This window comes from Vulpes lagopus, chromosome 7, assembly GCF_018345385.1.
Source record: "Vulpes lagopus strain Blue_001 chromosome 7, ASM1834538v1, whole genome shotgun sequence".
Lineage (NCBI taxonomy): Eukaryota > Metazoa > Chordata > Mammalia > Carnivora > Canidae > Vulpes > Vulpes lagopus.
Window position 1 is genome coordinate 119284969 of NC_054830.1, and position 13963 is coordinate 119298931.

The following is a 13963-nucleotide window of genomic DNA, read 5'->3' on the forward strand; positions in this document are numbered from 1 at the left end:
ACTATGTGAGCTATACAAAATACTTTCGGGAGACTCTATACAGCCCATGGGCTATCATATTAAAGAACTGGGGATTCATTATAAGAGTAAGACAAACCAAAAAAAGGGATTTAAGTTAGGGTGTGAGGTTATGAGATTTATGCTTTAAACACATCATCATTCTATACTGCTAAATGAAAAAGTGAGGTGCAGAGCAATGTATACAGTATGCTGGCTGTCTGCAGAAAGGGGAGAGGGGCAGAGTGAGAGCCAGAGAAAGAGGGGGAGAACATGCTCGAATAGAGTAGGCCAAAAAAAAAAAAAGTCTAGAGGGAAACCTGGGAATCTATCAACTGACTTCTCAGCAGAATTATATGACCACAGTATCTTCTAGATTTTGATCTATGGAACCAAATTACCTATTAACAAAACATGCAAATGACCTGAAACAATACAATAAGCAAATGAAGATTTCAGTTTGGCTGCTGTGATGCCACCAAGGAAAATGTGACATGCAGGAGGAGACTACGGCAGTGATCCGTGCTTAAGCTGATGCTCATGTTGACCAAGGGGTGGCAGAAGAAGTAAAGAGAAGTGTACCTAAGAATACACAATCAACAGGGCTTTGTACCTGGATAGAAAGGTGATTTAGAGAGAGGGTCAGGGTTTCTAGAAAGAACAACTGGATGAATGGGGGTGAGCTACTAAATTGGGAGAGAGGCAGAATGGTTTCAGCTGTACATGCTGAGTCGGACACTCAGGGAAGATGCCAAAGGCAGAGGTGGAGCAGATAACTGGATAGGAGAATGGGGCTCAGTAGAGAGATCTGGATTGGAAATGCAAATCTAGGTCCCCTGGGACAAGACTCTGAAATGGAGATTTGCAGTCTTGTGTGCAGGAGATTTACTGAGGAGTGCTCCTGGGATTAACATTTCGTGGAGAGTGACACAGGAGGACCATGTCCATGGAGGAGACTGGCAGCTCCAGAGCTCGGGGAGATCCTTCACTGCTGTCCTGCTCTGGGACAAGATCAGCAGTCTTTGGCAGCCCCCACACCAACCAGTCACTGGACACCGGCTTTGCAGAAGAGGAGCACAAACAAGGGCAAAGTGGCTTTCTTAGGCAGAAGGTAACTCCTGGGGACAAACTGATCTGAAAGCTGGTAACCCCTTCTTCTCCCACAAACTGGGAGAATGAGTGCATCAAGCTGACAACATGGTTGTGATCTAGGTGGCACGCCCCAGCATCCCAAAGCACCCGAAGAGATCAGATCTTTCACAATAGTGGATTTCCCTATGTTTTCTGTCATTTCTTGCTATGGGTGCATTTTCAGTGGGCAGTGCCTTCTGTTGGGAGTCCTATGCTGATACAGAGGATCCCTATGGGGTGACTTCTCTTTGCTCCTGCTAGCACTCTACAGGTTTCTGTGGTTCTGAATCAATCTTTGTTTGTTGGCTCAAGGCTTCTAAACCTGGCAGGTAGTACGAAATCAAGCTCCACAACATCCCAGAGGCCGGGGCTTATTTTTAGAGAGCGGCACTTGGTTGTGCCAGTGTCCTGAGATAGGCAGTTCCTTGGCTTACTGACCAGGTAGTATTTTTCTAGTCCACTGTCAGTGACAGAACAGTAACTTCCGGTGCCTGGTCTTATGTGAGGAGTCCAATCCCAGCTTCCTACAGTACACACGGGGCCTGGAACCTTTACTCCCCTCAACTGCATTAGTACTTGGCCCAACCCCCCTGTCTCAGGCTCACTGCCATGGTCATGTCACCTGGCTCCTGTGTTGTGTGTGGTTTGCAGCTGCATGCTTGTGTGCCTTCTTCTAGATGTGAGGACAGGGCCTGAGTTTCTATGGCTTGTAACAAGGCTCAGCGCACAGCCGGTCCTGCTGGACCCAGCTCTACTGCAAGCCTCTCCTTCCTGGAGGTAGGGCGTGAGCCTGGGCCTAGCTCTTTTAGCTCCTCCCTGTTGGTAGGGTAGCAAGGGTGAGGGGCTCTACGCAGAAGTGCCCCTTTTTGTTCTCTGCTCTGGAGGATCAAGAGGAAGAGGCAGAGGTTACGTCAGTGTGGGAACTGCCATGGGGCCACTGAGTTCCACATTCTGCCTACCTCAGCGTCACATGCCAAGACAGAGAGAGCCGCAGGAAGACTTGTTGAACATTTATTCCCCGTTTTTTTTCTTTTTAATTTCCTCTGAAAGGAATATGAACACACGATGCTCTTTACACTCCGCAGGAGCTAATCCCCCACTGGAAGCTTCGGGGAGCCTCATTCCTCCTCACGGATGCAATCTGTCGACACCGGCTTTCCTCCGGGATCTCCTGAAAGGCCCACGGTGGATGGAGCAGCTCTCTCCCTGGGGCTCTATTACATTTGTAAGCCCGGTTTCTTAAAAAAGAAAATAACAGAGGAATTGCTTCCAGAGCCCAAATGCCTGTGTGAAAGGCAGCCTTCGCCTTGAGGCTCGGCGGCTTTCAGTGGCTTGTCTGGGCCCCGGAGTGTGCCCACCACTCGAGGGGCGCCGCCGGAGGGGGGATGGTCACTCAAGCCTCGACCTACCACACACACTCAGGAGGAAATGTGTGCTTTCGCCGTTGAAAGAACAATGGGAGAAAAATGAGATTTTAATAAATGCAAGAGCTTAATTAGTGTTATTCACTCAATGAAATCATATTTCCCTTGAATGTTGTCTTGGGCCACATATCCGTGTCATCAGCAAAAGGAAAACCAGGCTGAAATGTTTAATTCCTCCAAATCATAGGATGAGATTCTTGATATACATCCAGTGGGCATTTATTATTAATCGGTGCATGTGTAGCACTATGAGGGGGCTCTGTGGAAGCATTTTTGTCAAATACGTCTCTGGTATCAAGAAGCTTCTTTTTTAAGGTACCTCATTTATTTTGTAGCCAGTTCAGTGGGATAAAAATTTTCTCGGAATTGCTAATCTGGTTGAGAAGATTTAAATTACTCAGGGCTATGGAAGGGACCTGTTAAATTATCTGCCCTACCCTTTCACACATTTGTGCTTTTAAATCACACAGAGTATTTTCTCTGCACAGAATAAGGGACCCTCATTATAAAACATTTCCAGCTCTCTCAGTGAATCATGTGGAATGAGAATCCATCTTAGAGTTCAAGTCATATATCTCCCCTACGCTATCTGATGAAGCATTCTGCTGGTTCCTTGGGTGGCCAATCACATGACAGATATATGACTTTGAGACGGGAATGGAAATAAAATTCCTATAATACCCTTAGGGGGAAGGGGGGATTGTCACTGTGGAGCATTTTGGTCAGTGGCTTAATTTTTTTTTAAACTTCTCCCTCCACCCTCACTTTGAGCTTGGAACTCAATGCAAAAGAGCTACTCCACAATACTTTACGCTGCTAACCATTTTCAAATTTTCTCCCAAGGGTTTCAGGTGCTAAATGATATAACATATGCCCTGGGAGAGTTAATGGAATACTCTAACAGGCAACCTCAAGAGTGCTTTACACAGTCAGATTCTAGGAGAGAGAGGGATTGAAAAGCAAAGCATCTGGTGCTTCCAGAAACTACCCTTTTGATGACACGTCGGCACTGAATCTAAAAACCAGATGGTACGCTCTCAGACACCTATTGTCAGGTGGCTGTGAATGGCACACAAGACCCCAAAATCCTCCAGCCCAATCCTTAAATCTGTCTCATCCATATAACAACATCATGAGGTGGAAGCAATGGTGTAAATGTATGACTTCCACCTCAGAGATCACATCAAGGGTTTGAAATGCATTCCCTAAGAAGTCATTACACGGTGGTTTCCATTTCTGACTCATAACTCAGTAAATGGCCATTCCATCCTTCCATCTCCTCAGACCAGAGACCTAGAGTTATCCTTGATTCCTTTTTCTCTCACTCAACACCCAAGGTGTCAGCAAATGCTGTTGACTTTACTTTCGAAATGCATCCAGAATCCAACCACTTCTCACCACCTCCACCATGTCTATACTGGCTCAAACTACCATTATCTCTCCCATGGATTCCTGCAAGAGCCTGGGACTGGATTCTCTGCTCTACCCTTAGCCCCTACTGTCTGGTCTCCACTCAGTGGCCAGAGTAATCCTCTTACAAAGGCAGCCAGAACATATCACTCTTCTTCTCAAAATTCAGCTGTAGTACCCTTTGCGTGGCCCACACAGAGGAAAAGCCAGGCTCCTGACAGGGGCCTCCTGGGCCCCACGAGGTCCTTGCTCATGCCCTATCTGACATCTAACTTGTCCTTGCTTGTGCTCTACCTAACTTCTCCTCACCTCACTCACTCCAAAACACCCACGCTAAACTCCATGACACTCTTCCAACAGGCCAGGAACATCCCATCATAGGGCCGTTACACTTTTCATCACGTCACCTGAAACACCCTTCTCCCAACTAACAAATGTGGAAATGTGGCTGCTCCTTCCCCTCCTCAAATCTCATCCCAAAGGCCACGGTCCCAGTGGGGCCCAACCTGATCACTCTCAAAAACTGCAACTCCCAACTCCTGGCATGCGTCATCCCTTCTCTGCTTCCATCTCTCTACAAAACGTACCACCTAACAAACCATTTATTTACTCCTTTCTTTCTTTATTTATTAATATGTCTCCCTCCACTAGAACATAAGCTCCACAAGGGCCGAAATTCTCATCCGCTTTTTTGGCTCTGTATATGTAGCACCTACAAAGACACTGGCCCCCTGAAGGTGTTCAATAAATATGTGAGCAATGAATGAATAAATCCTTGGACTATGTGCTAGGTACATCAGAACTCTAGGCTTTGATAGGCTTATTCTCAGATATTTCTGGACACATATACCACAATAACGTCTTCAGAGTCTGTAGTGGGTTTCGTTAATGGAGGAAACAGAGGACTATACAGTATTTCAGAAATGCTGTTGGGTCGATTCCACATTCCAGAAGGTGAGGGTACATCAAAGATTCAGGAGACAGGCCTATCTATTTCAGCAGGTCAGGGGGTCGGGTAGTAGAGTCCTTCTGTATAGGGACTTTGGTCTAGTTTTAGTAGAACAAGGGCCTGGAGCCATTGTGGGAAGACAGCATGTACTGGTGTCCTGTCCATATCTGCTTCTAACGGCAACCGCACACTCATGTCCAACACTGAGATTTTCTCCTATGAAAACAGACACTTCCTCAAACATGAGTATGACTGCAGAAAAGAACTTTCCAGTTGAAACTTGGGAAGCAAGAGGAATGTACTATACGTCCAAAGATTCATTTTTTGATTTGAGATTGGTTTGGGGTTAGGGTAAAGTAGAAAGGGAAAGTTGACAGTAACATGTTTTTTGAGGATTCTAATTTTTTGCAAGGAAAATAAAGACAATGTGGAAAAGAAATGTCTGATCAGAATTTTCCTCAGTAGTAACATGAATATTTTTTAGTGGAGTTTGGGGCGGGGGGGCAGGGGAGAAAGTAAGCAGAAAAGGAAAAATAAAACTTCTTTTTCAAAATGAAATTTCTTCAACAGATCTGTTCTCTCTGGGTCTTTTCCTGTTACATAATCTCAAATTATTAGCTCATCGCAATTATCCGTTGCCAGTTGAGTGCCAAGGCAAAAATGACATCACTGAAACACAGCAGAATGCCTTAATTCTGTTCCAAATCCTGGAAACCACCTTACAATATTTTCCAAAGAACTGATAAAACATAAATAAAAGTTTTGAGCAAAAAATGACTTCAAGTTAGGATTTGCCTAGACATCAGATGATTTTTTGAGAGATAGTCATTGCCACGGTCATAAAGATAGAAGAAAGTCACATGGTTTATTTTAGACTAAGAAACTTAGACAAGTTCCTCAGTCATAGGTCTATGAGTGTTGCTGTTTCTCATCCCGATGACTACTTAGGAGGAGGCACACCCAATTAACCAGAGGGCTTTTACTCCTAATTCCATAGCACTGTTTTGTCATTATTTCATTTTTGCATATAATGTGCCTCTGGCGAGACCATACATCCCTTCAGAGCAGGAGCTGTACCTTGTGCGGCTCTAGTAACCCCATAAGGCGGCAAGCACAGAACCAGACACATAGTAGGTGCTTGATAAATACCAGCTGCCTTCACATCGCTACCACCGATCATTTAGAAGTCTGACAACGGTTTTGAAATCGTAAACAGGTGAAGAAAGGACTGGCCTGTGTAAGTCGAGATGCCCTGTGAAAAAGCAAAGCACAACAGAGGGGAAAAGAAATCGAGGGAACAGACTCGTGCACATTTGCATCACGTATCAGAGCGAATCATATTTCAGGAGTCTCAAGCAACACTCTTAAAACGTTAGCTTTCAAAGAGGTATTTTGAGAGGTGAATGCAGAGCTAAAATAAATTCTTACAGTTTTCATCCTGGGCAATGCATTGTAAGGGGATCCCAAAGAAAGACGTATAGCTGTCATTGTACCACACCAGAAGCTCGGTACCCCTGGGGATATCTATACAGGCTCGGTAGAATATATTCGACCTATTCAAAACAAAAGAAAACCCAGCTTAGTAAGAGGTACATTGTTATTGCCCCGAAAAACTTGTGCCCAGCTCCATCTACACAGTTTGTAATAAAATCTGCACCACCACCCCTTATCATTCCCAGCAACCAATTAGAGCCTGTATCCCAGAGTGATAAACACCTTCCAGTTTATGCCTACAGTGTCCCTCCACAGAACATCGTGGCTGGAGAGACAGATATGAGGCCCAGGAGATACCAGAAAGCCAGGGCTCATTAAAAAAAAAAAAAAATTCCATCTTACACTAATGAGAAAATTCTGTCTCTTGGCAAATTGCAGACACCGGTGCCTCACCCTCATATATAAATTAATGTTATTGATTTCTTATTTGAAGGAAAAGCATTACACGTATTCCTGCGACTTGGCACTGGCAGTCCCCAAATTTGCAGTAAAATCAAGCTGCTTTGTGACAGAAGGATGGAGGGAAGTAAAAAAAAAAATCTCCCCCCATTGCCTGTCTTCTAAAGTTTGACACAAGAGAAGAGAAAACCCCTCTTACGGGGAACAAATGGAAATTCAATAAATACAAGGGGAGCACTTTACTCTGGCTGAAAGATTACCCTCTGAAATGATAGAGTGAACGCACCAAGAAATAAACATTTTTTATAACAGCTTTGGTACTATAAAGAAAAACCTACAGATTAAAAAAAAAAAAATGAGACCGTGACCGGCTTCCTCAATGAGGAATTGCTACAAATATTAGCCTCAAGTTCAAGATAAAAGTGTTTAGGGTTGGTGGGCCTTAAATTTAGCCTTTCTGCAAGGAATTGGCTGTAGTGGGGCAATTTGTTCCTTGTATAACACTGCAGACATAAGGTGAATCCTTCACCACATTTTTCATGGCAGTGAGATATGCACTTGTCAACATATTTTGTCACCACAAAGTGGCTCTTGGCAATAGGATCATAAAGATCAATAAAAAAGTGCAGATTCTCAATATTTTACTTGCAGCTGCAAAAATTTCATTTATCTTGTTATTTTCCTTACTTGCTGCCATTCTGTCTCACGAGGGCACTGCTAGCTAAGCAGAATGTTTTTCCCAACATTCTATGAATATCTGACAAAAACTCCAGCCAGTTGTCCAGACCTCACTACCCTCCTCCCTGCGCAACTCCAAGAGCTGTGCATTTTATTAATTCTTTCCACTGCTACATAAAAAAAAAAAAATCAAAATTGGAGCCGAGCTATAAATCACTGGCATCTCCTAACTTGAGAAAAATTGAGTCGACTTTGGACTTCACCCTTGTAACATTTCATCTCTCCGTTTGGCTTCCCTTAATATAAACACAGCGCCCGGCAAATGAATGTGCTAAAACCAAATGACACACTTTGCCGCTGAAAGAGCAGAACTGTTTTCGAGCAATGGGTGGTCTTCTGAGGCTCGGAGTAGGCCGAGAGGGGGAGAAAAAAAAAAAAAAACCCGTGTAAGCGTACACCGTTCCTTACAAGAGGGCAGAGCTTCCAAAACTCGCAGAAATCTCTGCATGTTGGAGCACATCAAAGGGATTTTTCCCTTTTCAGATAATATTTCCTTTGCTGACATGTATTTAGTATTGTGGTTGGATGACTCATAAAGATAGCTTCATGGCGTCCCAACGCAGTTGAAGCAGAACACATGCCAACAAACATTATTGTCAGCCTCAAAATAAAAACAAAACGTTCAGCAAAGGGTCAATCAATCAAGGGCGCTTTGAAGAAAATACCATTTAGATATTACAAATCATAACAGAATGAATCTAAACCAGCTGACTCTTCGTGAAGAGGACATTCATGTACAATAAAAATTAAGCTGGCTCTTCAGAGTCCAACTTTTCTATTTTCTTACTCTTGGACGTGGTCACTGGTGATGGATGCCAGTTTTTTTTTTTTTAAATTGTGTTTTTGTAGTTCATTTTAGAAAGATCCGAAGTAATCGAAAACAGATCAGCATGGAGATCTAGAAGTCTCAGCGCCATCACGAAAGGGGAGCTGTAAAATCCACTTATTATTGACAGAGAGGTGACTGCCTTACCCCGGCCCACCTCCCCCCTAGGGGCGTCTTGCTTCCCCCAATTCAGAATTTGCCTCGAGATCTCCCCGGGTGCTCATGACAGAACCAGCCAAATGATTTCTTGCTGAATGGACAAGCACGATGTTTACTAATTTTCGAGCTTCAAGTTTCATAAAAACAAAACAAAACAAAACAAAACCTTCATGGCAGAAATGCGGCTGCAATAAAGGTGGGTAAAGCCTGCACATGGCAGTGTAACCAAATACCGTCATGCACTATTTCACTGAAACCATTATTTAATGAAATAGAACTGCACAAGAAACCATGGCAGTGAGTCACACGCTGCCCAAATATGTTCCTTTTGAACTGGAGACCTTCGGAGAGCCAGCCAGATTTGTGCAGCCTTTAACCTATAAGGGGGATAAAACACCCCCCCTTTTTTTCCCTTTATAAGGCTCCGTGTTTAAAAAAGAAAAAAAAGAAAGAAAGAAAATAAATAGCCAGGGGCAGGGCTCCAAGTTGCCGAGTACAGGGCCTTCTGCTTTGATGTGTCTGTGGTGCCTAATAAAGCGAAACAGTTGCTTCTGATTCTAAAGGGAACACGGCTGTTTATAACTGAGGTCATATATTTATATGGCACGTGTTTTCGAGGGATTTTGCAAAAAGGGCTTTTTCCCTATGTGATCTGTTTTTGGGCCCCCATCTCCCCTCCTGCCTTCTTTGGCACTAAGTGGAAATGCTGGACGAACAGGTGCGCTGAGCGGATGCGGCGGGGATCTGGGAGTCCACCTTGCTCCTCTGCACCCCCCACATGGGATTCTGGGAAATGAGGGTGGCCGTGCCTCATCTTTGCTACCTTTTGGGCTTTGAGCAAACTTCTCAACACCTAAAACTGCCTCATCACCTAAAACATATTCTGAATTGTCCAAGAGCCAAAGCCAAACCCTTTGGCACCTTTCGATGGAGCAGGAGAGGTTAATCAGGCTCAGCAGCCCGGGGCAGGGTGAGCGTGAGTCCTCCGTTTCCCACGCCTTTGTGTGCGAATGACAGTTTCCTGAGGCAGCAAGCCTGAAGATGACGGGCTGTAGGGGATCCAAGGCTGCATCTCTGCACTGTGATTTATGTGCATGTACACATGTGCTGCGGTTGAGGGGAGGCTCACCCTCCCCCCCCATCATTGGGGTTTCCAGGCTCATTCAGGCAGTTGTGAATGTTCGGGGAAGTGACCTGGGAGGAGCCTGACCATGTGCACCGAGGAAGAGGCCTTCCACTAGCATCTTGATTCCTGAATTCTCACGGCATTACTGTTGCAAGAACTAAGGAGATTCCAGAAACCTAGTGAAAACTTCCTGCCAGTTCCCACAGGGGTCTGTAGGACTCTCTGCAGGATTTTTTTCAAAACTAGCAGCAAGCCTGGATTCGTAAATGCAAGCCAAAGGGCTTCAGCTCTGTAAGTGGTAAATCAAGATATACTTTACCTGTACTGAACTACTGTTAGATTCTGTTCTCCACAGTGCCTTGCACATCGGATATACCTCATCCAGCTCGACTTACTAGGTTCCCCACCATCAATAAAGTGCTGTAGTGTCCCATCTTGGTCATATATCTAGAGAAGAGGTCAGAAGGTCAAGTAGTTAGAACGAATCATCAGCAATCATTTTCCCTGCTTCCCTCGGTGTCTTTATGTGTCGGCTGCAGAAATGTATTGCCTGTAGGTTTGTGAGCACTTACTGATGTTTGTGGAAACTCAACCGGAATAACGGGAAAATATTTTTTGGTGATGCAAGCCGATCGTGTTTTTCTTATCAAGCCAATCTTCCCTGTATTCAACATATTTCTGGTATCTCAAGGATGTGAGTGACCATGTTTCCCAAAGGATATTTAAACCTATTTTGACAGGCTACTCTTAAGTAATGAGCTGCCAGATAAACAAAGCAAGCTGAAGAGAGAGGCCACGCTGACATGGCTGGAACGTCCACACGACGGGCCCCTGAGCTCAAAACACGTAACTGTTTGAAGGCATTCAGGAGGCAGTAACCATCTGCTAGACAAGCTCAGTGACACCCAGCGGAAGGCAGGTGGAGCGGTGTGGAAATGTACAGAACTGGTGAAAAAACAAACAACCCCCCCAAAAAACCCAAAACCCCTCCCCTGATTCAAATGAAATAAATGGACTCTCATGTCACAGAGGATGTGGGACTTCAACTGTCAGAACCTGAAACTCTAAGGAGGACCATCAAAAAAGAAAGACCCTCAAAAATAGAAAAAATTGTTTCCTATGGATTTTCTATGTCTTAACTGAGGTTGGTCTGATAATGATTGCTTAAGGTCATCTTATGCAAATTTTCTTTTCAGATCATACTCAAGGAAATGAAATGTGCTTCAAAGCAAAGAGCATGCGACAAAAAGTCTCATGCATAACGCTAGCCAGTCCAGCATACTCGGGAGTCAGCACCGACCACAGAGGTAATGGGCTCCCACTTCCAGAAACCAGGTCAGCCCTGGGCACCTTGTAGGATGTGGTATCTCGATGAGTGGGAGACCAGGGGCTTACATATGTACAACAACTCCAGAAGGGAGTCCCAGTCCTAGGGGTATCTGAGACATAAGGGGTAGAGTCATCAGAAGGACCATGGTATGGCTGGTCCCTTTCAAATAAAATCAGTGATGGGATCCTGGTGACTGCTGAGGTGTTCCCCAGAGCATCCTGACAAATCATTTTCTTACCCTCTGATCAGCCTTTCCATTGTTCTCTTCCAAACAGAAATGGAGAGTTCGTCTTACAGAGAGACTCACTGGTTACATTAGACCCTAAAATTAGTATCGTCATTCATATTAATTTAGCTCAGTATTTCTGTTCTGGGGGCCAGAGGGCTTAGTGATGACAGTTTCTTTTATTATCTCCAGTCATTTTCAAACAGCTGACTTTTTTTTTTTTTTTGCTTTTCTTCAACTCATTTGTCTCCACTCCCAACCTTTACACGAACCACCCCACCCCCAAATAAAAGGCAGACATCAATCTAATGACGGCAATGGTTGGAGAAGCTTTGACTGGATGGCTTGCCAGCGTGATCACAGCTGATAATCAATGCTGCCTGAGAAGAATAAAGAGATTCCTGAATTAAATTATATTAAAGATTAATGGCTTTTCTAAATTCCTAGTTTGAGGATCGTGGCAGAGAGTGGAATCCTTTCACGGTGTGGACACATCTGCCACCTGAGCAAACTAATGAGAGATTTTGCATTTAGGTTAGGTCACACTGTGGGTATTCCATTGTACTTTTGCTTTTGTGTCCCTTCTAGGAAGCTCTAAGATTCAAAGTCTCAACCCTGAGTCGGCTGTTGACAGTCCATGCGACATTGAACAAAAGCCATCAGTTCTTCAGACACCAATGTTTATCTAAAATGGAGCCAAAAATGTTGATGACCCAGCCCTCTGCCCTATCCTTCCCCAATGAACAAACTTTCCTTGAGAGCTGCTGCCGAAAATAATTACAAAGCATTTTGAGAAGAACAATTCTCCTCTGTGCTTCTAGCCAATGTCATGAACGGCACATAAAACTCTCTAACCTTTGCGTGCAGCGGGTGCTGCCTTGAACGATGGCACATCTGAACACCAGACACTAGCCAGTCAGTCTTGAAAATGAGTACGAAGAGGTTTCTTCCTACACTCCTGTTTCAGCAAAAATCTCCTCAATCTACACAGAGTGTAACTACAGGAATCCTACCATTTTTGCCTTCTTGTTACCTGCCTTGAGGAAAAGTAGATGGCTATTCCCAAGGTTTTTTTCCAAGCATCACAAAATGTAGCATAGGACATGGGGATGTGCCTCCCTGCCTTCAGCTAATACTGATTTTACACTATTTCACATGGAGCGGTGATGGCAATTTCAGGTACCCTGTTAGATTCCATAGCTGTGCATCCAATCAAAGTATAAGAAACTCATTTGATCCTGATGTTGTTTTCTCCCTCAGCCCCCAGTGCCTGGCTACCACCAAATCCAGTTCAATTCACCACCCCCTAAATGTTTCTCAAGTGCATCCATCTCTCCCCTTGCCTTGTCACCCTCCCAGCTGGGGCGGGATTCCTTGAGCACCTGTGGCACTGCATCTGGCTCCCCACAGACCTCCCTATACCTTCCCTGGGCCCCTCCAACCCAGTCTCTACACCACAGCCAGACCGCACTTTCAAAAAACAAATCTGATTACATCCTTTTCACTCAGGTCCCTCCTCAAAATAAATGCATCATGAACGTCATAAAATGTCAAGTCATGACAACAGATGGTTGTACATGTGGCACTTCCTCAATTGGGCTCAACATGCTAGTAAGACCAAGCACCACCTATCAAAGTTATTTAGAGAGGCCAAAAATGTAGGCCTGAGTACTTGGCTCACGACGATCCTGAACCCTTTCTGCTCTGTGCTGTTAAGAGCTAACAGTTAAACTCAGTGTTTCTTGAAAGAGGAACAATGGGCCAGGAGGTAATACTGATGCTTACTTCTGTTCATTCCTCTGGTAAAAGGAGAATAATAGTGGGAAAACCAAGATATTCAAAGGTTATCCTAAACAGGAACTAAGGATGATCTCCTCAGAAAAGTTCAAGGTACTTGTCTGGGCTCTATCCTTAACTTTCATCATCAGTCCAACTTTGTTTCCGTTTAAGAGTTCAGTGTTTATTTGTTTTTTACATTTTTAAATTTAAATTCAATTAAGAGTTCAGTGTTTTTAAAAAGGGAAGATGTGGGGGCACCTGGGTGGCTCAGTCAGTTGAGTGTCTGACTCTTGATTTCAGCTAGGGTCATGATCTCAGGGTCGTGAGATTGAGCCCTACGTCAGGCTCCACACTGGGTGTGAAGCCTGCTTAAGATTCTCTCTCTCCCTCTCCCTTGGTCCCTCCTTACTTCTCTCCCTCTCTAAAAAAATGTAAAAAAAAAAAATTAAAAGGGGGATATATATATATAAAATTCCTCATGTAACTGAACACTGTGCCCATATCCATCTACTCTACTGGACAGGGGCTGACTTCCTTCCTCCAAGACAGAAGGAACGATAAGTAAGGAAGTATTTCAACAAGTTTCAGGCTACAGCAACAATTTTAATTTCAGGAAGGCATTTTTTGGCAGTCATATTAACATCTACATTTGTGTGACACTAAAATGAAATTCTAAGTTAGATACCTAGTAGGTCTAAAAAAACTTAAAGAAGTTAAGGAGCTGAATTATGGCTAACGCTGATATTCATTTTGTTTTCATTTCCTTTCAAAAAATTTAAAATAAGCAGGAAAATATCAAAACTCATACACAAAGTGCTAAGACAATCCTCTCAGGATCTTTGAAGACGTCAGCAAGGTCAGTAATTTTATTCATTCAAATAATGACAATGAAGGCAAGACAGTGAAATTTATATTAAGAGGAAGATTCATTTGGGAAGAACGCTTGAATAAAGCATAGTTTTGCTTTAAACTTTG

At 43.9% G+C, this 13963-nt stretch overlaps 1 protein-coding gene across 3 annotated transcripts in view; it reads right to left on the minus strand.

The window, feature by feature from the left end:
- Window positions 1–13963, minus strand: part of PRDM6 (PR/SET domain 6) — a 101564-nt gene that overhangs the window by 23037 nt on the left and 64564 nt on the right. For all 3 annotated transcript variants that reach the window (XM_041760411.1, XM_041760412.1, XM_041760413.1), the window contains 2 exons: window positions 9973–10100; window positions 6340–6464 (listed from right to left, as the gene is read on the minus strand). In XM_041760411.1, coding sequence (XP_041616345.1) covers window positions 6340–6464; window positions 9973–10100 — 253 coding nt within the window. The remainder of the gene's footprint in view (window positions 1–6339; window positions 6465–9972; window positions 10101–13963) is intronic.